General features: G+C 51.6%; 1 protein-coding gene and 1 long non-coding RNA gene across 2 annotated transcripts; one reads left to right on the top strand and one right to left on the bottom strand.

Moving 5' to 3' along the window:
* The first annotated feature begins 98 nt into the window (after window positions 1-98).
* LOC104004694 (uncharacterized) lies at window positions 99-1,985 on the top strand. The gene is made up of 2 exons (XR_010151277.1): window positions 99-216; window positions 1,219-1,985. It is a non-coding gene; the product is annotated as an uncharacterized LOC104004694 (long non-coding RNA).
* Window positions 1,986-9,351: 7,366 nt separating this feature from the next.
* TNNI1 (troponin I1, slow skeletal type) lies at window positions 9,352-15,815 on the bottom strand. Its single transcript, XM_054677755.2, has 6 exons — window positions 15,711-15,815; window positions 15,015-15,146; window positions 13,521-13,610; window positions 11,846-12,022; window positions 10,816-10,925; window positions 9,352-9,740 (listed from the first exon to the last, which is right to left on the bottom strand). The coding sequence occupies exons 2-5, from the start codon at window positions 15,138-15,140 to the stop codon at window positions 10,818-10,820; spliced, it is 501 nt and encodes a 166-aa protein (XP_054533730.2). The 5' UTR covers window positions 15,141-15,146; window positions 15,711-15,815; the 3' UTR covers window positions 9,352-9,740; window positions 10,816-10,817.
* Between the last annotated feature and the right edge of the window lie 3,389 nt (window positions 15,816-19,204).

Below are 19,204 nucleotides of genomic sequence, written 5' to 3'. Positions count from 1 at the left end.
CCGGGGCCGGCGTGGGGCTGGTCGGCTGCCCGGGGCGAGGGCGGGAGACTTCCTGCTCAGAACCAGTCCGACCAGCTTGGCGCTGGGACGCCTCCCCGCGCTGTGCCGCGGCCCGGGGTGCCGGGGAGCTGGGCTGGGGGCGGGGACCCCTGCCGGGAACCCGACTTAGCCCGGAGACGCTCAAGAGCAAGAAGCCGAGCGGAAAAGTTAGCGCAGGTACCGTGATATCGGGGCTAGAGCGCCCGCGCCTTCGGGGCCCCTTCGCAGGGAGCGCCCTCCCCACTCCCTGGCTTCGGAACCCACCCGGGCCCACCGTCCCAGTAGGCCTCGCTGAGATGAATGGGGCATTGCTTTCTGAGCTGCACACAAAACATGCCCCTGGTAGACCCAGCCCCACCCAAAGGGAGAATCTTAGACTCAATTCAGCAAACATTTGTGAAAGCACAAATATGTCAAAGGCACTGTCCTTGCTCCCTGATACTGGACTTTGGGCTAGAGTGGCAGGGTGTATAATAAGGGCAGAGGAAGCTCAGTTTTTCTTCCCCGAGGAAAGATTAAACACAGATATCTAGGACTCGAATTTTGGAGCACCGTGAGACAGCTCAGGCACCCCTGACACCACCTGGCTCCCTTTAGGTGCCCATCTGGGCTGGTGCGGGGCCAGGTGCTTTCTATCCAGGAACCAGCCTCAGGTGGGCTTGGGCTAAGAGAGGGTCAGGCGTTGAGCATGGAGAATCTTATCTTCCCTGATGGATCTGAACTGCAGGGTCAGTGCACAGTTGCTGTTCCTGCCCTGAGAGGAAGGAGGCACAGCCCCAGCGCCAGGATGAGAATATCAAAAGGGAGCCTGAGCCAGAGCCAGAACTGCCCTCATGCTCCTGGGCCTCGCTGCCCAGCCTCAGCCTCTCTTTGGTGCTCATCTCAGGCCTTCCAGCTCTGAGATCTCACGGCAAAGGGCAAGCTAGCTGCTGGGCAGAAGCCTGGAAACACAGACACAGCCAGCCTGTTGAGATTCCCCCTCCCAAAGTACCCCCTCCTCCAGGGAGCCTTCCTTCTTGGCAAGGGTGGGACGAGGTCCAGGACATGAGAACTGGACTGGTAACTTGCACACTTGAGCTCTGATTCTGACATTTGTGAACTGTGTGACTTGGGACAAACTCCTTCAGTTTCCTTATCTGTGGAGTGGATGTTACGATACCTTGCTCTGCTTCCTTCCAGGTTGTGGAAATCATGAGTTCCCTGCTAGTGACATTGGAGTGCACAGATGAATATCGACAAGGCTCCAGGGAGTTCTGAACAGAGGCCAAGGCAGGCCCTGGAGCTGTATGCTGCTTACAGGAAAAGAGAAAGAGGGGACCCCAATAGTCTAGGTCCCTGGATCCTCTGACCCGGGGCCTGACACTGTCAGGGAAGCTGCTGTCTCCCTGGGGACCTATTGAATGTTCTTCCCATGGCTGGTCAGTGCTGACACCTCAACACAGGAAGAGAAATACTCCTATGAAGTCATCTGAAGCCTGGTCATGCCAGGGACACTTCACGAAGCCAGGAACAGTCCTGTTTCTAAAAGCCCAAAATCTAATAGCCTCTCTACAGATATAAAAGCCCAAAGACATGGAAAGTTTGTATGCAGACAACCCTAGAAGTAAGGAAAAGTGAATGACATATATGTCAATGCCCAGAAAGTTCCTTGAGATCAGACACTGTACATTTATGGGATACTTTCTAAGTGCCAGCTACTGTACGTGGTGCTGGATCAGTGCATCCATTTCCTGGGGCTCCCGTGATGAAGTGCCACAAACTGGATGGCTTTAAACAACAGAAGTTTACTCTCTCACAGTTCTGAAGGTTAGAAGTCTGCCATCAAGATGTGAGCACACCCAGCCTCTCTCCAAAGGCTCCAGAGGAGAATCCTTCCTTGCTTCTTCCTAGAGCTCCTTGGCATACAGCTGCATTACTCCAAGATTTGCCTCTCTTGTCACACAGCATTCTGCCTGTGTCTCTTGTTTGTGTTCAAGTATCCCTCCACCCTAATTTAGTATGACCTCATTTTAGCTTGATTATGCCTGCAAAGACCCTATTTCCAAATAAGGTCACATTCACAGGTACCAGAAGTTATGAATTGAACACATCTTTTTTGGGATGTGTTCTACCCATTATAATTCATTCTACCCACTATAATCAACAAGTGGCTTTGACATTCAGTGACACAAAGATGATAAGGACTCGGTTCCTGACCTCAGGACTTTCTCAGTCTATCAGTGAAGACACACACATGCTAGTGAACACACACACATACACAAGCACACATATACCCCAAGCCTCATTCAAGTCAGACTGTGATTAAAAATGGAAATTGTGTCATCAGGAGGGATTGGGGAAGTCTTCACACAAGAAAGAACATCTAAGTTGGGCCTTGAAGGGTAAGTGGAATTCAATTGTCAGAAAGGGCGTGAGGGCATCCAGCTATAGGACACAGCATAAACAAAGACATTGGGACATAAACATGAAAGGTGTGTGTGGAACAGAGAGAAAACTAGTCTGCACGAAGCATTGAGCCCCTTCCAAGGCTGAAAGGAAAGGTTGGAGACAGGTAGTAAGGACTTTGTGTGTTGTGCTAAAGAGTCAGTCAGCCTTGGCCGGGTATGGAGACTCACGCCTGTAATCCCAGCATTTTAGGAGGCTGAGGCGGGCAGATCACTTGAGGTCAGGAGTTCAAGACCAGCCTGGGCAACATGGCAAAACCCCATCTCTACTAAAAATACAAAAAATGAGCTGGTCGTGGTGGCACACATCTGTAATCCCAGCTACTTGGGAGGCTGAGGCAAAAGAATCACTTGAACCTAGGAGGCAGAGATTGCAGTGTGCCAAGATCACACCACTGAACTGCACTGCACTCCAGCCTTGGCAACAGAGCAAGACTCTGTCTCAAAAAAAAAAAAAAAAAAAAAGCCTTTATCCTGTAGAATTAAGTTGAATATAGAAAATGAGAAGGGTTTGGAGGCAGTGTGGCAAGAGATCACACTGGAAGGGAGACAGCTTAGGGGGCTATTTTTTATAGTCAACAAAAGAAATGAAGGCCCTGAGCAAGGGCACCAGGAGGATGGGGAGGAGAAGGTGTTGGCAGGAGTTTTGGAAGGCTGGATGGCCAGGACTGAGTTGATTGACTATGGCTTGTGAGGGAGGAGAAATCTAGATGACTCCCATCTCCCTGCTGGGGGGACTGGGTGAATGAGGTGCCATTGATGAGACAGGGATGTGAGAGCAGGAGATCTAGGGAGGGGTGACTTTAGACCACCGAGGGTTTCTCAGCCTCAGCATTATGGCCATTTCAGCCTGATAATTCCTTGTTGGGGGCTGTCTGTGCATTGTGAGATGGTCACCAGCATCCTTGGCCTCTACTCATTTGAATTTAACGTCCCTGAAGACAGCCGGATGGAGCTGCCCAATAGATGGTTGGGTGTTGGAGCGGGGGAGCTCAGGAGACAGCTTTGCATTGTGTTTTCCATAGCATGCAAGGGCCCTTGCTGAGTAGGAAGGAGGAGGGAATGACTCCTTGTGAGCGGCGAGGTTGGAGTTCAAGTTATCTGTGCCCATGCCCTGGCTCCCCAAGCATCTTGTGGGTGCCTTGAGAAGAAAAAGAATGTCTTATTTGCCTCAGTATCCCCTCAACACTATGCCTGGCAGAGTTGGTGCTTAATAAAGGTTTAGAGAATTGCACTAACTTGATTTGGAAAGAACAGGAGAACCCAAATAGCCTGAGAGCCCCTGCCAAGAGTAACATTAGGAGGCTGGGTCAGGAAGAAGCTGAGATCAGGCGAGGTTAAATATCCAGGATCTCTGGTCTCCAGGATCTGCCAAAACCAGGATGTGGAGCATCAGCAACTGTCGTAGTTGTTGATGGGAGTGTAAGTGGTACAACTAGCAAAGGTGGGGATGTCATTCTTGTCGACCCAACAGTTGCACTCCTGGGTAGAGAAGCTCTTGAACATGAGCATCAGAAGTGAACTCATGAATATTCAAATCAGCACAATTGGTAGTGGCAGAGATCTAAATGTCTATCAGCAGGAAAGGGAATGAATGGTGTTTTCATCATTTCATCATTTCATGGCAGTGAAAATGAATGAACTACAATTATCAATAGGGATGAATTTACAACCTTAACATTGAAGGGGAAAAAGCAAAATGCATGCACTTAAGTAAGGTTTACAAAAAGATCCAAAACTCAATGATGTATTAGGAATTCATAAATACGTAGTAACATTATGAAGAGAACCAAGAGAATAACAAACATAAAATTGAGGATTGTATTTACCTTTGTGGAGAGGAAGGGGTTGTGATTGGGGAGGGATGCATAAGGGCTTCAAAAGTATGTGTGATATCCTAGTTCTTAAAATGAGTGGTTGGCAGATGGGTGTTCACTTTACGATTCTTTATACGTACATTAAAAACGTATGCGTATGCTGGTTACTTCCTCCAGGGACATTCCACCAGGCAGGGCTTAGCACAACTGGGAATTCCCTGGTCAAAGTCAGGGAATTTCAAGATTTTTCAGCCAGTGGTTGGGCAAGGGGTCGTCTCTCTCGTCCCCTCCCTCGAGGTTCTGAGGAGCCTCAGAACAGATGTTCAACCTCTGGAATCCCCCAGAAAAAAGACTCATAGGGCAGCTTCCCCTTTCTCGGACAGGACAGAGTGGAGATCCAGGGGGATCCCCAGCCCCAACCAGCTGGCTCGAGGTCACATCCTGATATTTCAGTTCTGTTCCCATTCATGTGTCTCAGCTGAGCAACTGCCATGCTTGTGGCACTCTTAGGGGAACGGAAGAAATGAATGAAGTGATAAGACCCACGCCCTAAAGAATCCAGGGCAGTAAGCTCCCTGGCTTTCGGTTTTTACAAACTAATAATATTGTGTAATATAAATACTGACATTGTGCTGCCACCATTTTATTTTGTGAAGTAAGAGCATTAGAAAACAATTGCCACCTACTGTCCTCCTATTCCATAAGTAAAGGCTAATTTAATACTCCAGTAATAAAACAAAGGCATGCATGCTTTTAGATCAGAGGAGGGTCGTTTCCACTGAATACATTTAGCTTTATGAAAATCTCACTACATTTGTGGCCATGGTTTCCTCCTTGTGGGGTGGAGCAGTTGAAATTTAGGTCACAAAGAGCCAGTCAGGAGAAGAGCATCTGGGAGGCACTAGTACAGGGGACACACAGGTGTCTGTGACACTCAGGGCGGGCAGACAGGTCATCACCCTGCATTCTGCATGCCCACGCACACACACCATGCTCACCCCTTCTGATGAACAGGCACAAGCGTTCACACACACGCTCCTCCCCCAGGGGCTCCCAGGTTGGAACACCTCCCCTGACTGCCAGGCAAAGCCATACCTCTCTCCTGAACCCAGGGCAAAGGGCCAGGCTCACCCAGCCTGTGCCAACCAGTGAGAGAGGCCAATGGTTGGCACTGGAGCCAGTTGGGGTGCTGAGTTGAGGCCAGAGATGGGCAGCCTGTTCAGATCCCTGGGCGTTTGCCTCTGGCCAGGAGACCAAAGCCCTGTCCACATCCAATTTTCTCAGACTGGGAGTCTGGGGACCTACTTCCTAGCTCCAGTTAGGTTTGTGACCTTGAGCAAGTCACCCTCCCTCTCTGGTCCTTTGGACATTGACCGCAGTGCTCTGGGCCAGTGCTATGGGGTTTTCGAGGCTCACCTTGCTCAGCCTTCGTCTCAGGGGACCCACAAGCCAGCCTAGAAGTGTGTCTTGGAAGGAAGAGAAAACCCTTGCCCCTCACCTTTAATGAAAGACCCACAGGCAGACAAGCTTTGGGGATGTCTGAGGAAAGAGACCTGATGGGGGTCAGGAGAAGAAGCTGCCATTAGCACTGGTCCCAGCGAACTGTCCTGGGCTTCCGCAGCTTGGTCACCCACCTGGAACGAAGCTACCCCCCGCCCGCCCCCGGCTGCCCAGCCCAGAGCCTTGTGGGGAGTATGACTCACTTCGTGGGGGGCCATTGTGGCTAATGTTTAACTCTGCCCCTCCTTCAGCAAGGCACTTTAGCCCCAGCAGCCCTTAGCGCTGGGCCCTGCCCTGATCATGCCTGCTGCTGAGTGGGCTCAGACACACAGCTGAGCTTGGCCTCCTGGCCCCGTGGGGACCGGGCACCCTGTGGGGAAAGGTGGGGGCAACAGCTGGTCTCCCAAGGGCTCTGGGACAGGCAAGAGTGTAGCAGGTGGCATCCTGCCCTGGTCATTCCTACCAAGCAGAGAGGAGCACCAGGCCCATCTCCACCAGCTGCAGAGAGAGGGGGTGCCCACCCAGCTATTGTGTGCTGATTAGTAATAGATATCCCCGAAGTAGCACCCTATGCCTCTACTCTCAGCCAGGGCCCCATGTTGGAGGAAGGCCTCACCTTAGCCCATCTGTATGTCACCTGCATCTCCTTTGAATGTTTCCCCTTTGGTGCGGGTGTGGGGACTCCCCAGGTGCATATGCAGGACCCTCGAACCCCAGCTGTGTCCTTCCAAGAAAGTTGGGCTCTGTTAAGGCCAGTCTGATCTCAGAAAAGGGCAACCCCAAGGCAGAGTGATCTGAGATCTAGTCTCCAGTCTGCAGCTAGCAAACCCTGTAACTTAGAGTGAGCTACTTGAACTCTCCAGGCCTCCATTTCCTCATCTGTAAATTTGAGCTAACAAATGTACCATTTTTGTGAGAATGCAATGATATAACTCAGATAAAGCCTTTAGGTACCATTTTTGTGAGAATGCAATGATATAACTCAGATAAAGCATTTAACATCACATATTACTATTATTGAAATGCTGTTATTAAAATAGTCGAGAAGAGTATGGATTCTAACAGACTTCTTGGGTTGAATCCTGGGCCCACCACTTATTAGCTGTGTGATCATGAAAAGTCCCTAACCTCTCTGTGCCTCAGTTTTCCCCACTGTACCATGAGAATAGTAGCCGTACCTTTCTCCTAGGGTTGTTGTGAAAGTTAAATGAATTAAGGTGCACATGCTGGTGCCTGACGCATAAGTGTGCTACATGTGTGAGCTGTTACTCAGTGGCAGGCCCCAGCTCCCAGCTCTACTGGCGTTGTCTCCATGGTGAGAGAAGACTGGAGTAGAATCAGGGCTCTCCAGAGGCCATGCCTCTCACCCCCAGGCCCCATTCTTGGCTACAACAGCCCCTTCCATAAATCCCTCTCCCACCCCCAAGCTTTCCTTCCCCTTGTCCACAGGGCCTCTCAATCCTTGCGCTCCAGATATGTCTATGCCTATATTCGCCCTTGCTCCATCCTCACAGGAGATGAATTAGGTCTGTTGCTGCCTGGAAGCAGAAGGAGGAACCCGATGACCTCCAGGAACCCTCTGGTTGGCTCTTCTGCCCCTCCTAGAGGGCCACTGGCTTAGGTGTGTTGAGTGGGCTCCACCTCCTCCTCCCATGGGTCTTCTGCACCCACGTGTTTGCTTTGAGTCAGGCCCAGAGCAGGTCTCCTGCCTTTACATGACTGGGTGGATACCCCAATCTGCCAGGGCCCCAGGTTAATAGTTGACTGCAAAACTGGGATTTGACTCTGGAACTTGGGGCCAGGCTCTAGGGAAGGGCTGGAAAGAGGTGAAACAAGGAGATCGCTTTGGATCCAGGCCAACCAGAGGAGCCCTGTGAGGCGGGGAAGAGTGGGTTTCTGTGGCTGCCTGGGCATGAAGGCATGAAGCTTAACCCCATCCTCTGTGGCCTGGACCAGCCCTGTCAGGTTCTCCAACTTCGTGCATTGAGACTGGGTGTGTCCGTGCCTACGGGTTTCTGTGTGTGATTGGGGTTGTGCTTTTCGCACACGTCTGCCTCTCTGCCCACTGACCTATTTATAGCAAGAACCCTGGGCAGAGTGCTGCTTCCCCTAAGGTAGCCCAAGTTGCTGGTTCCCACTGCCATGCTTTCTGAAAGGGGCTGGCAGGCCAGCAGCCCAGAGAGCCAGACCATGCCCTGGGGAGTAGCTGGCACTGCACTTTGTACCAATTTCTGGCACTTATGGCAGATAATACATGGGATTCGAGGGTAGAATGGGGACTCAGTAGGGTGGGTAGAAGGGTTGCTGCTCTGATAACTCAGCCCCTCCTAGGGCCAGTGCTAGGGTGGTCGAAAAGCCAAAGGACCCCAGGTCTGGGAACAGCCACTTCCCTTGCAGGCTTAGCTCAGAAGTCACCATTCCACTGCCCTGAAAAGTCAGAACTTGACCGGATGTGGTCGCTCACACCTGTAATCCCAGCACTTTGGGAGGCCAAGGTGGGCGGATTACGAGGTCAGGAGTTCGAGACCAGCCTGACCAACATGGTGAAACCCTGTCTCTACTAAAAATACAAAAATTAGCGGGGTGTGGTGGCACGCACCTGTAATCCCAGCTACTCAGGAGGTTGAGGCAGGAGAATCGCTTGAACCTGGGAGGCGGAGGTTGCAGTGAGTCGAGATCGCATCACTGCACTCCAGCCTGGGTGACACAGCGAGACTCCATCTCAAAAAAAAAAAAGAAAGAAAGAAAGGAAAAAGAAAAGTCAGAACTTTGGTCTCTGCTTCACAGGAGCCACTCTCGTGAGTATGTTGGGGGAAGAGGGGCTGCCCCAGACCCCCATTCCACCCCCGAAGGCCCTATGCTCTCACCAGGCTTTGGACCCAGAAGTTAGTGGGATGGAGAAAGGACCTGATCCAGAGGACAGATAAGTGGCCACCCCATCTCCGGGAAAGAATCAGTCCTGGGGGATAGGACCAGTGCAGGAGTGTGAAGGGGAAACAATTGGGAGGAGGGTGGGTGAAGGTGGGGAGAGCAGAGGCCGGAGGGACAGGAGAGCCCAGGAGAGAAGGAAGGCATCACCTGGTGGCCAGGCCTGGAATTGCAAGTATCTCTTCTGTGAGGCCTCCTGCCCTGTGCAGCAGGACTAGGTGAGGGATTGAAAGTGCCCTGACCTCTCAACCCAGCACACATCAGGGAGAGTTAATCCAGGTTTGCAGAGGAAGGAGAGTATGAAAGCCGGCAGGAGAAGCGGCTCTTAATGGAGAGGCCTCTTCTGATGGCCAGAGTCAGGGGCAGGACGGGGTCATTTCTCGGAGGTCAGGGCTCTGGTGAGCTGAGCATCCTGGGTGGTGAGTGTGTGCTGTGTGACGTCACAGGGACTGGGCAGAAGGGGCCCCAGGGGACCCTGGCAAGCAGCCACCAGTTCCTTAGCCCTCCCTTCAGATCCTGAGCTCCGGACTGCAGACAGGGTGACTGGAGCCCAGCACAGCCCTCTCTTCCCAAGCCCCAAGTCTTCCCTTTCTTCTCAGGGCTCACAGTCAGAGCTGCAGAAATGACCAGGAAACTGGGTTTTTAATGAAGAAGCTGTGATGCCTGTGGACACTGTACACACATAGAAGGAGTGTGGCACAGGGCTGGAGGAAAGGTGTTCTCACCCCCTCCTCCTCCTCCACTTGTTACACCACGGGGTGGCTGAGAAGCCCCAGGTGCCTCATGGGTGGATAGAAGCCCACCCTGCCAGGGTGAGGTCTTCAGACACTCGCGTTTTTCCTGCCTCTTGGGTATCTGTTTAATCCCAGTTCCAGAGGAGGGCATGCAGGCTGGAGGGAAGAAGTGGGGGAGAGGTGGGAAGGGATGCTCCAGACACAGGCAGAGAGGTGAGTGAGCTGGGTTGGAGAAGAAGCATGAAGCAGGAGCTCAGAGCGCAGCACAGCAAGCTGGCCTGTAGGGACAAAGAGGCGAAGCCATCAGTTCCCGGGGACCTGTGTGCAGCGCATGAATCCCTGACTTACCTACAGCACATGCAGTCCCCAGGGCTTCTCAGCCCTAGCGCACCCCTGACTGGATCTTCATTCATAAGGGCTCCTACAAAACCTCAGCTTCTCGGCCCTCGGGCACAGTTCCTCCCTTTTTGGGACCCCTCACACCACTCCTCCACACTGCGGCCCTCAGCTCTTACCTAGCCTTGCCATGCTACTCTGTGGCTGGTTAATTCCCACCTCCATGCTTCTGTCGCACCATCAGCCCTTCAACGTGCCCTTCCCTTTATCAGCTAACACTCGCTCGTCGCATCCTCAGAGAGCTCCTCCTCTCCAGAAAGCCTGCTCTGACCAGTGCTGTCTGGTGGATGCCTGCCCTATTGCACATTCTCTCAGCACTTCCGTAGAGGGTTTTACGTGGCCTGATTTCCTTGCTTTGCCCAGTTTCTCCAGCTATTTCCTCAGATGGTGGGAAGTCTTAGCTTCTGTGAGTGGTAGCTCCTTGGGAACAGGTACTGTGAGTGCTGGGTACTTCACAGGGAGCACAAATAAAGGACATCACCAGGAGGTATTTAAAAGTGCATAGATTCTCAGAAAGTCAGAGATGAAGGGATCCCAGGGACCCTCTAACCTAGTGGTTCTCAAACTCTCATGTGCATCAGAATCACCTAGAAGGCTGGCCTCACCCCAGAGTTTCCAATTTAGTGGATCTGGGGTGGGGGCTGATCATTTGCATCCCAGGTGATGTAGACGCTGCTGGTCCCAGGACCACACTTGGAGAACCACTGATTTGATACAGCCCCCAATTTCATAGATAATGGGAACAAAAAGGGCCGCCAAACAGAAATGACATGCCCAAGTATCATGGTGCTGGAGCCAGGACTGAGCCCAGGAGGGCCGACTCAAATCAGTCTCATCGGTGCCTTAGTCCGTGCATCCGTGCACCACACTAAGTACAACCCGCCTGCCCATTGTGGACTCCCTCATTATCCTCTAGACTCTGATGGACCCCAGAGAAGGGAGCTGGTCTCTAGGTACCTCTATTGCGAGGTCGGAGACTTGGCGGCATCAAACATCTTCTTCCGGCCTTCCATGCCAGACATGGCCTCCACGTTCTTCCTCCAGTCACCCACCTCCACAGGCCGCTCCTGTAGACAAGTGGCACACACATCAGGGACTTACCAGGCTGGACGGCCCCCCAGCTCAAGAGAAGCTGGGTGATAGGAAACCAGTCTCCTCGGATGATAAGAAATCCTGATGCCCCTCCCCAGCTGGTAAGGTCCTAGGACTCAGCCAGGCAGGTGGACACAGGCCAAGCCGAGGCCCCACAGGAAAAAGGAAGTTGTGTGGCTTGGGAGCACTGGGTGATAGTGGCAGCTATGGGCTAGTTCCCACCTCAGCGCACCTCAGCAAAACCTCCTCCAAGGCTCCATGCTACCCTCCTGGTCTGGCACTCAGCAGGCTCAAGGCCACCTCTTCCAAGAAGTCTTCCCCTGCAAATGCGGCTGCTTTTCCATTTCCTCAGTATATTGTCTGGCTTATCTCTTCTCCTCTGAAGCTTCTTGGGCTAGAGACTGTTCCTTCATCCCTGTTCCTTACAGAGCCTATCAATTTGGGGGACATATACTGTGAATTCAACCAACTTTGAATAATTTGTTGCTGGGTGGTTGAACTCAGTTCTCTAATGTCTGTGCTCGTGTGTGGCTATAACCAAGATGAGCTGCTGTCTCCTTTCCCTGTGGTGACCAGGCAGTCATCTCCACCATTACCCTAAATCTCCACATTATCTTCACACTGGGAACAAGATTTTTACTTCATTTCTCCGTCTGGGGTCTAGCTTTCTTTATGTCCTAGTTTCTTCGTCAGACTGGGAACAGCCTGAAGGAAGGGAGCAAATCTTCTTTCTTTCTTCCCACATTGGTCTCCCAAAGCATTCTAGAATGTTCTGTCTGTCAAGCAGACTGGTCTCCAACAGGAGCTCCTGGGCCTGCCTGAGGCCATGGGAGGGGTTGATAAGGGGAAAGCTGGTAGGGCAGAGGGTGGAATGTTCTGAGGAAAGGGACCTCACCTTCTCTGTGTCTTCCTTCTTCACAGACTTGAGGTTGGCCCGCAGATCCATGGACACCTTGTGCTTGGAGCCCAGCAGGGCCCGGAGCATGGCGTCAGCCGAGACACGGACCCGACGCAGGGGCGGGCGCTTGAACTTCCCACGGAGGTCCATCACCTTCAGCTTCAGGTCCTTAATCTGCAGGTTAGAAGTGCCCGGGGCTCACTGGAGAGGCAGCTAGCCACAGGACACCCTTCCTGAGGACCTCAAACTGCTAGGGTTCCAGCCAGAGATACACCTTAAATTGTCCACCCTTGAAGCCAGACCTATCAGCAGTCACCAACCTTTTTGTCACCAGGGACCGGTTTTGTGGAAGACACTTTTTCCACGGAGAGGTGGTGGGGTGGTTTCAGGATGAAACTGTTCCACCTCGGACCATCAGGCATGAGTTTGATTCTCATAAGGAGCGTGCAACCTAGATCCCTCACATGTGCAGTTCACAATAGGGTTCACACTCCTGTGAGAATCTAATGCCACCGCTGATCTGACAGGAGGCGGAGCTCAGGCGGGAATGCTCATTTGCCCACTGCTCACCTGCTGCAGTGCAGCCCAGTTCCTAATAGGCCACGGACAGGTACTGGTCCACAGCCCAAGAGTTGGAGATCCCTGCTCTAGGACAGTCAGACCCACCCATCCCTTTGCAAATAACCACTGCACATTTGCTGATAAACGGATGGTTAAGTGGACAGTTAAAGCCTATTAGCCGTTGCTAACACTATAGCCTTGAATAAAAGGGGCGGCTCCACCAGATTGAGACTTGTCTGATTTGGAAGCCCTATTTGGAGTGCAGGGCTGCTTCCTCTTGTTCCTGCAGCCTCATCCCTGCTTCTAACTTATTCCTCCCCAGTGAGCCTTCAAAGCAGCTCACAGCCTTGGTCCAGCAGGGTGATAAACTTACAGGTCCTAGACCCCTGGAGGAATTCCCAGGGTGTGATCTCTAGGGGGAGTTCTTAGGAGCTTGGTGACCCCACACATCATTCCTGGTGGGCAGAAGTGGGAAGGAGGGAAGTGGCTTGTGCTCCCTCCCTGCCCCCTCCTCACTGCCTGGACAAATGCCCCAAAGGAGCCCTGTCCTTCCCTGCTCTGCCCCTCCCCACTGGAGCAGGGTCTGGGTGGAGCTAATCCTCCCACACCCCATGCTAAGGCAGCACAGAGCACCGGAGTGGAAGCCAGAGACCAGCACTGGTCCCAGGACCACCACTGTGCAACCTAGGACAAGTCCTTGGCCTCTCTCATCCTGAGTGCTCTCCTCTGCAAGGTGCAGATAATAGCCCCTACTTCATCCACAGGCCTATAGGGAGGATCAAAGAATATAATGCACATGAAAGCACTTCACAAAGGTAAGACGTTATTAACAGGCATATGATTATTTGTGTGGGTGGATAAAGAGAGCAGCTTCTGTTAGGCTGATGAGCCCACATGGCAGCTAGGGAGGAAGTTTGTACTTTTCATGTGTGATTATCCACTCTACCCATCTCCAGCCCTATGGGGCTAGGGCGGAGAAACCAAAGCTTCCTGCTTTAGTGGTCCCTTCCTAGGTCCTGTGGAAGGAGGGGACCTCCCATGGCTGCTGCATCCATGCCCATGCCCCTGCCCAACCCATTATGGCCATGCCCCTTCCCTTCCTTAGACTCACCTCCCTGGTGTTGTGGAGGCATTTGGCCTCAATGTCATATCGCTCCTCATCCACCACCTCCACCTTGGCGTGCAGCTCCCGGCACAGGTCCTGGGGGGCCGCAGATGGATCATGCAGGTGTGAAGAAGAGGGGAACAGAGACATCAGTTTCCAGCCCTTGACCCTCTCCCCAGCCCCTTTGCAAGACCTGGGATCCAGAGAGGAGCTGACAGTCTCCTCCACTCTGAGGCTCATGACAGGCAATAGCTCAAAGGGTATGCCCTCTGTTCTCCTGTCTGAATGTCATGATTTCTTAAAAAATAGTATTCCTTCGCTTGAACCCAGGAGGCGGAGGTTGCAGTGAGCTGAGATCACACCACTGCACTCCAGCCTGGTGACAGAGCGAGACTCCGTCTCAAACAAACAAACAAACAAACAAACAAACAAAAAACTAGTATTCTTGGCTGGGCACGGTGGCTCATCCCTGTAATCCCAGCACTTTGGGAGGCCAAGGTGGGGGATCACCTGAGGTCAGGAGTTCAAGACCAGCCTGACCAATGTGGTGAAACCCTGTCTCTACTAAAAATACAAAAATTAGCCAGGCATGGTGGTGTGCACCTGTAGTCCTAGCTACTTAGGAGATTGAGACAGGAGAATCACTTGAATCTGGGACACAGAGGTTGCAGTGAGCCAAGATCATGCCACTGCACTCCAGCCTGGGCAACAGAGTGAGACTCTGCCTCAAAAAAAAAAAAGTATTCTTTCATCATGGCTCATTGCAGCCTCAACCTCCTGGGCTCAAGTGACCCTCCCATCTCATTTTTTTCAACTTTGTATAAAGAAAAGGTCTCACACTATGTTGCCCAGACTGGTCTCGAACTCCTGGGTTCAAGTAATCCTCCTGCCTCCGCCTTTCAAAATGCTGGGATTACAGGCATGAGCCACTGTGCCCAGCAAAATAAAATAGTTTTCTTATGATAAAAGTAATGCGTTAATTTTAGACATTTTGAAAACTATGTATTAAACAAAAATAATAAAAATTAAAATACCTAGTGATGCCACCACCCAGGGATACTTAGTAACATTTTGATATACTTCCTTCCAGTCTCTTTTCTCTATAATCACTGGCATTTAACCAATTTACCAGGTTCTGAAAACATTGAAGACCAAACTCTAGGAAAGGATAGACAAGTCCTTGGAAAAGTGGGGCTTCTCCCAACCCCGGCCGCCTCCCGACTCCATGCCACAACACTGGCTGATTGTGAAGCTGGGCCGCCCAGCCCAGGCAAGTCACGCCTCCCCTCTGAGGCTCAGTTCAGTGCCCGTAAAATGGAATCTGATGTTCCCACCTCACAGGTGGTTGTGAAGATTAAATGAGACCATGTAAGGGAGGAGTGCCCTGTAAATTATGGAGCCTTGAGCTGGTGTTAGTTCAGGCTCCTGCCGCCTGGTCCTTGGAGCCACCCACACAGCACCTCCAGCCCCGCCCTGCCCCGCCCCACCTGCCAGGCTCACCTGCAGGGCGCTGAGGGACAGGCCACGGGTCTGCAGCGTGGGGATGCGCTCTGCCAGGTAGCGCACCTTCTCAGCCTCGCGCTCCTCGTGCTCCTGCTCCCAGCATTCCTTGGCCTTGGCCAGCATCAGGCTCTGGACAGGACACACCTGCTGAGCTGGGGGCCTCACATCTCCCACCCGGCATCAGGGAATGAGGGGAGGGCAGCCACAGCCTGGGCCAACTCTGAGACCACTGTCCAGTGTAGAAGTGTATGCAGCAGCCATGGACAGGCCATGCATGAGGGTACACCCGGTGGCTGCACACAATGTTCCTCAAGCCCTGGAACTTGTTTTCCCCGGACAGTCTTCCTCTTACCCACTTACTGTCTGTTTTGACCCACAAAACTCCAAAGAGAGAAACACATATGAAAATAAAGGAAGTCCCTCTGCCTGCATGAGTAGCTTCCCACTCTGAAGCTGGTCACCACCTACTCTAGGGACCACAGGCGGATGCCAGAATCCATACTCGAGGATCCCACCTACTGATCACCTGAGCCTGGCACTGGCTCCAGCAATGCTGGACTCCTGCCCCTCATCATCCTCACTCTGGCCTCCTTCCTTTCTCCTTTCCATAATCCTCCACATCCCTTCAGAGTCTGCTCTGCTGCCCCTCTGCCTCCCACTGGGCATCCCCCCACAGCCAGCCCCCAGCCTCACCTTCAACAAGAGTTTGCGGGAGGCAGTGATCTTGGGTTTTCTCTGTGGACAAGAAGAGAGAGAGACAGGTGGTGAGGCAGAGGCTGCAGAACTGGAATTCTGGTCTAGGACAAGACAAGTGCCAGCCAGGGTTCTCTATCTTTATCCGGAATCCTCTGCTCACCCTACGGTGCCTTAAAAGCTCATCTTTGTTATTTAACCTCTGCAGTTCAGAGAAGGCTGCAGTCAGCTACCTTGACCTAGGGGCTGAAGCCTTAACTTCCCACTCTGATTCTGCTGCTGCTGAAATCTTGTAAGATACTATGAGGGCCACATGGCTTCTACAGGCACCTCCTTCCTCATCTGTAAATAAGGATATTAGGACCCCCCCCTTACTTAGTTCACAGAGTTATTGCAGATGAAATGAGATCATGGATGTGCAAATCCTTTGAAAATCGTAAAAGCTATGTGTTTTCACACTCCAGGTAGTAATACAGCAATACCTTGATGATCCGTCATGCTGCATAAATAAGCTGTGAATTTCCCAAATAAATGAAACGTATCTATGTAGACCTCAAAACTTTTAAAAATGTTAACACCACCCATACAAATCTTTCTAAGATATAAAACCACTGTTTTATCTTCTTATCAAAAATCCTAAACATGTTCTTGCTTACTAGTCCTAGCCCTGTGACAGTGGTCCCTCAGGGTTGGCAAAGGTGAGTAGTAGGGCTGCTTGGCCCCCAACTAATGAGACTGTGATGCCTTTCGAGCACTAGAGTATCTTCTGGGCCATAGGCGGTCACTTCTCATTGCCAGCAGGAAGCATCCTACCTAGACTTAATGTGCTGCGAGCCGGCAGAGCATGGCTCTCAAATGTTATTCCAGGGTGTCAAGTAGAAGTGATTAGGCTTTGAGAGGGAAGTTCTCATGAGAGACAATGGATGAGTTTCAGCAAATGGAATGTGTAACTTCTATTCTGACTGTTCAGAGTGGTTGGTTTGTCTTTTCCTCTCCTAAAGATTTTTGTTACATTTCAGATAAGTGCAATTTCAAAAGAAAGAGCCTATGACTCTAAGCATTACTACCATGGTTTACACACTGTAATGTACACATGACAAATGTTTGACTGCGATCTTATTTCCCCACCACTTGGTGAGCCGATGGCCACCTCATTTGACCATCAGTCAGTGAGGACTCACTTTAATACGAGCCTCAGCAAAACTTAAAAATTCATATGAATGTTGAAAAGTAACATGTTCAATTCTTACTGAGAATCTCTGTGCCAAATGTCCCCTCCATCAATACTGCTAATTCTCACTGTTTCCATCCCTGGGCCCACACCCCTATCCCTGCCATCCCCATCCTTGGACTGTACATAGGCTGTGATCTCAGTAGCCTGGTAAGTCTGGAGTGTATAGAATGGCCAGTGTCAGGGTTTTCTAACACCTGAGGGATTTAAGGACATCTCTTTGCTCCTCAATCAATGTTCAGCCATTGGGCAAGGGTGGAATAACCCAATGACTATCCCTTACCCTTCCAATATAGCTTTGCACAGGATCAGCTCTGCATGGAATAGGATGGTCCCCCCAGGACTGGACCAGCTCTCAGAGTGGGTGAGGAAGAGCTTGTGCTCAGCAAGGATGCAGAGTCGCACCCAACCCTGCTGCAATATCAGTCCTTCCAGTGACATGGTACACTGGCACAGCAACTCCCTGGACACTAGGAAGCCCCACATCCAGAATCTTCACCTGACGTTTCCATCTCCTGGGAATTTGTTCAGCCACTAAATACCCTACACCCCCTGGACTCCCACCAGGCCTTAACACAAGCTCTTCCCTCTCCTCAGATGCCAACCCCACCTTCCCACTTTTACCAGTCGTTAGAGTTAACCAAGACAGAGATACCCCAAATATCACTTACCTCGCTTCAGGCATCCATCACAGGAAGGACGGGGAAAGAGCAGAACACAGAGTGAGTATTAACAATGAGGATTACATGTGCAGCCACAGAACCTCACAGACCAGCTTGGGGGAGGAGGGGGCCGGTGACAACAGTGAGACAGAAAGTCATCAGGCATCAGGCAAGGGGAGCAGTTTGAGGTTCCGGCAGAATAAAATAAAAATTCAACAGCCCTTTGAACTACGGGGCATTCTTATTGGGAGGTACTGGGCATCGTAAGTTGGGGACAAGTGGTGGAAGGGGAGGGAAGCCTTAGCGTAGGGTTCCAGCAACATGAAAGCATCCATCCATGGGTGCGTGGGTAAATTCCCAAAGCTTTGTTCACCTACTGTGCCAGTGTTAAGTGGTGGCCTGGTACATGCAATCATGTGATAGATCAAGACAGGAAAACTCTGAGGCATAGGCCAAAAAGGCACTCCCAGGGCAACCTGGGAGTGAGTTCTGCTCAATGGCTGGGAGGACACAGGCAGCACAGGGGAAACCATCAAGTGCTGTCCCTGTTTGAGGACCTGGTCTCTTAGGGAAAAGCTTTGGGGGTTGAAAACATGGTGCCTCCACTGCGGGGCTGAAGTCTATGGCAAAGGGACTTGCCTTCCTGGTGCCCCAGATGGCGGTGAGACTACTTACACTTCCGGCATGGTGGCAGTGAGACAGCACCTAGGGGGCACAGAGGAATCATTCATGAGGGAAAGTGGAAACCCCTGCCCCTGCCCAGCTGGGCCTTGGGAGCCCAGCCTAGGAGACAGAGTCAGAATACAAAAGGAAGAAATCAGACACATTGGATTCCAGCAGGTCAAGATGGGACAGGGTTGCAGGGCAGGGGTCAGCTAACTACAGCCCATAAGCCTGACCTGGCTCCCAGCCTGTTTTTGCTTAAAGAATTGTAAGCTTTTTTTTTTTTTTTTTTTTTTTTAAGAATTTGCAACAGAAACCTTATGTGAGCTACAAAGCTATCTGGCCCTTTCCAGATAAAGCTTGCCAATCCCGGTGGAGAACAGAATGGAGTCCATAGGAAATATGTTTGGAAAGTGAGAGCAGCTGGGCGCAGTGGCTCATGCCTGTAATCCCAGCACCTTGGGAGGCCAAGGCGGGCAGTTCATGAGGTAAGGAGTTCAAGACCAGCCTGGCCAATATGGTCAAACCCGGTCTCTACTAATGATACAAAAATTAGCCAGCGTGGTGGTGCACGCCTATAGTCCCAGCCACTCAGGAGGCTGAGGCAGAAGAATTGCTTGAACCCAGGAGGCGGAGGTTGCAGTGAGCCGAGATCGCACCACTGCACTCCAGCCTGGGTAACAGAATGAGTCTCCTTCTCAAAAAAAAAAAAATAAGTGAGAGTGTAGCTCACTCATGAGGGCCTTGAAGGACAGGCTGAATTTAGACTTTATCCTGTGGAATAAGGGCGGTCATTGAAGGGCTCAGAGAGAGGAAGGCCTAGAAAGTGAATGAGCAGAGTGGATGCTGGAAAACGGGTAGCTGCCACATGGCACAACTCCATCCACAGATGGCAATGCAACTGGCACCTCCAGGGTGGGGCAGTGGGAGGCCTTGAG

Source organism: Pan troglodytes, chromosome 1 (genome assembly GCF_028858775.2).
Source record: "Pan troglodytes isolate AG18354 chromosome 1, NHGRI_mPanTro3-v2.0_pri, whole genome shotgun sequence".
Taxonomy (NCBI): domain Eukaryota; kingdom Metazoa; phylum Chordata; class Mammalia; order Primates; family Hominidae; genus Pan; species Pan troglodytes.
Note: the sequence above shows the minus strand (reverse complement) of the source record. Positions and strands in the feature narration are given on the sequence as shown.

Bases quoted from the DNA above. Each gene is read 5' to 3' on its own strand.
- TNNI1 (XM_054677755.2), bottom strand. From the start codon at position 15,140: ATGCTGGCCAAGGCCAAGGAATGCTGGGAGCAGGAGCACGAGGAGCGC. The intron at 13,611-15,014 runs GTGAGCCTGGCA...GCGGCCCCCCAG, and splicing joins TGTCCCTCAGCGCCCTGCAG to GACCTGTGCCGGGAGCTGCA. The intron at 12,023-13,520 runs GTGAGTCTAAGG...TCTAACCTGCAG, and splicing joins GCCTCCACAACACCAGGGAG to ATTAAGGACCTGAAGCTGAA.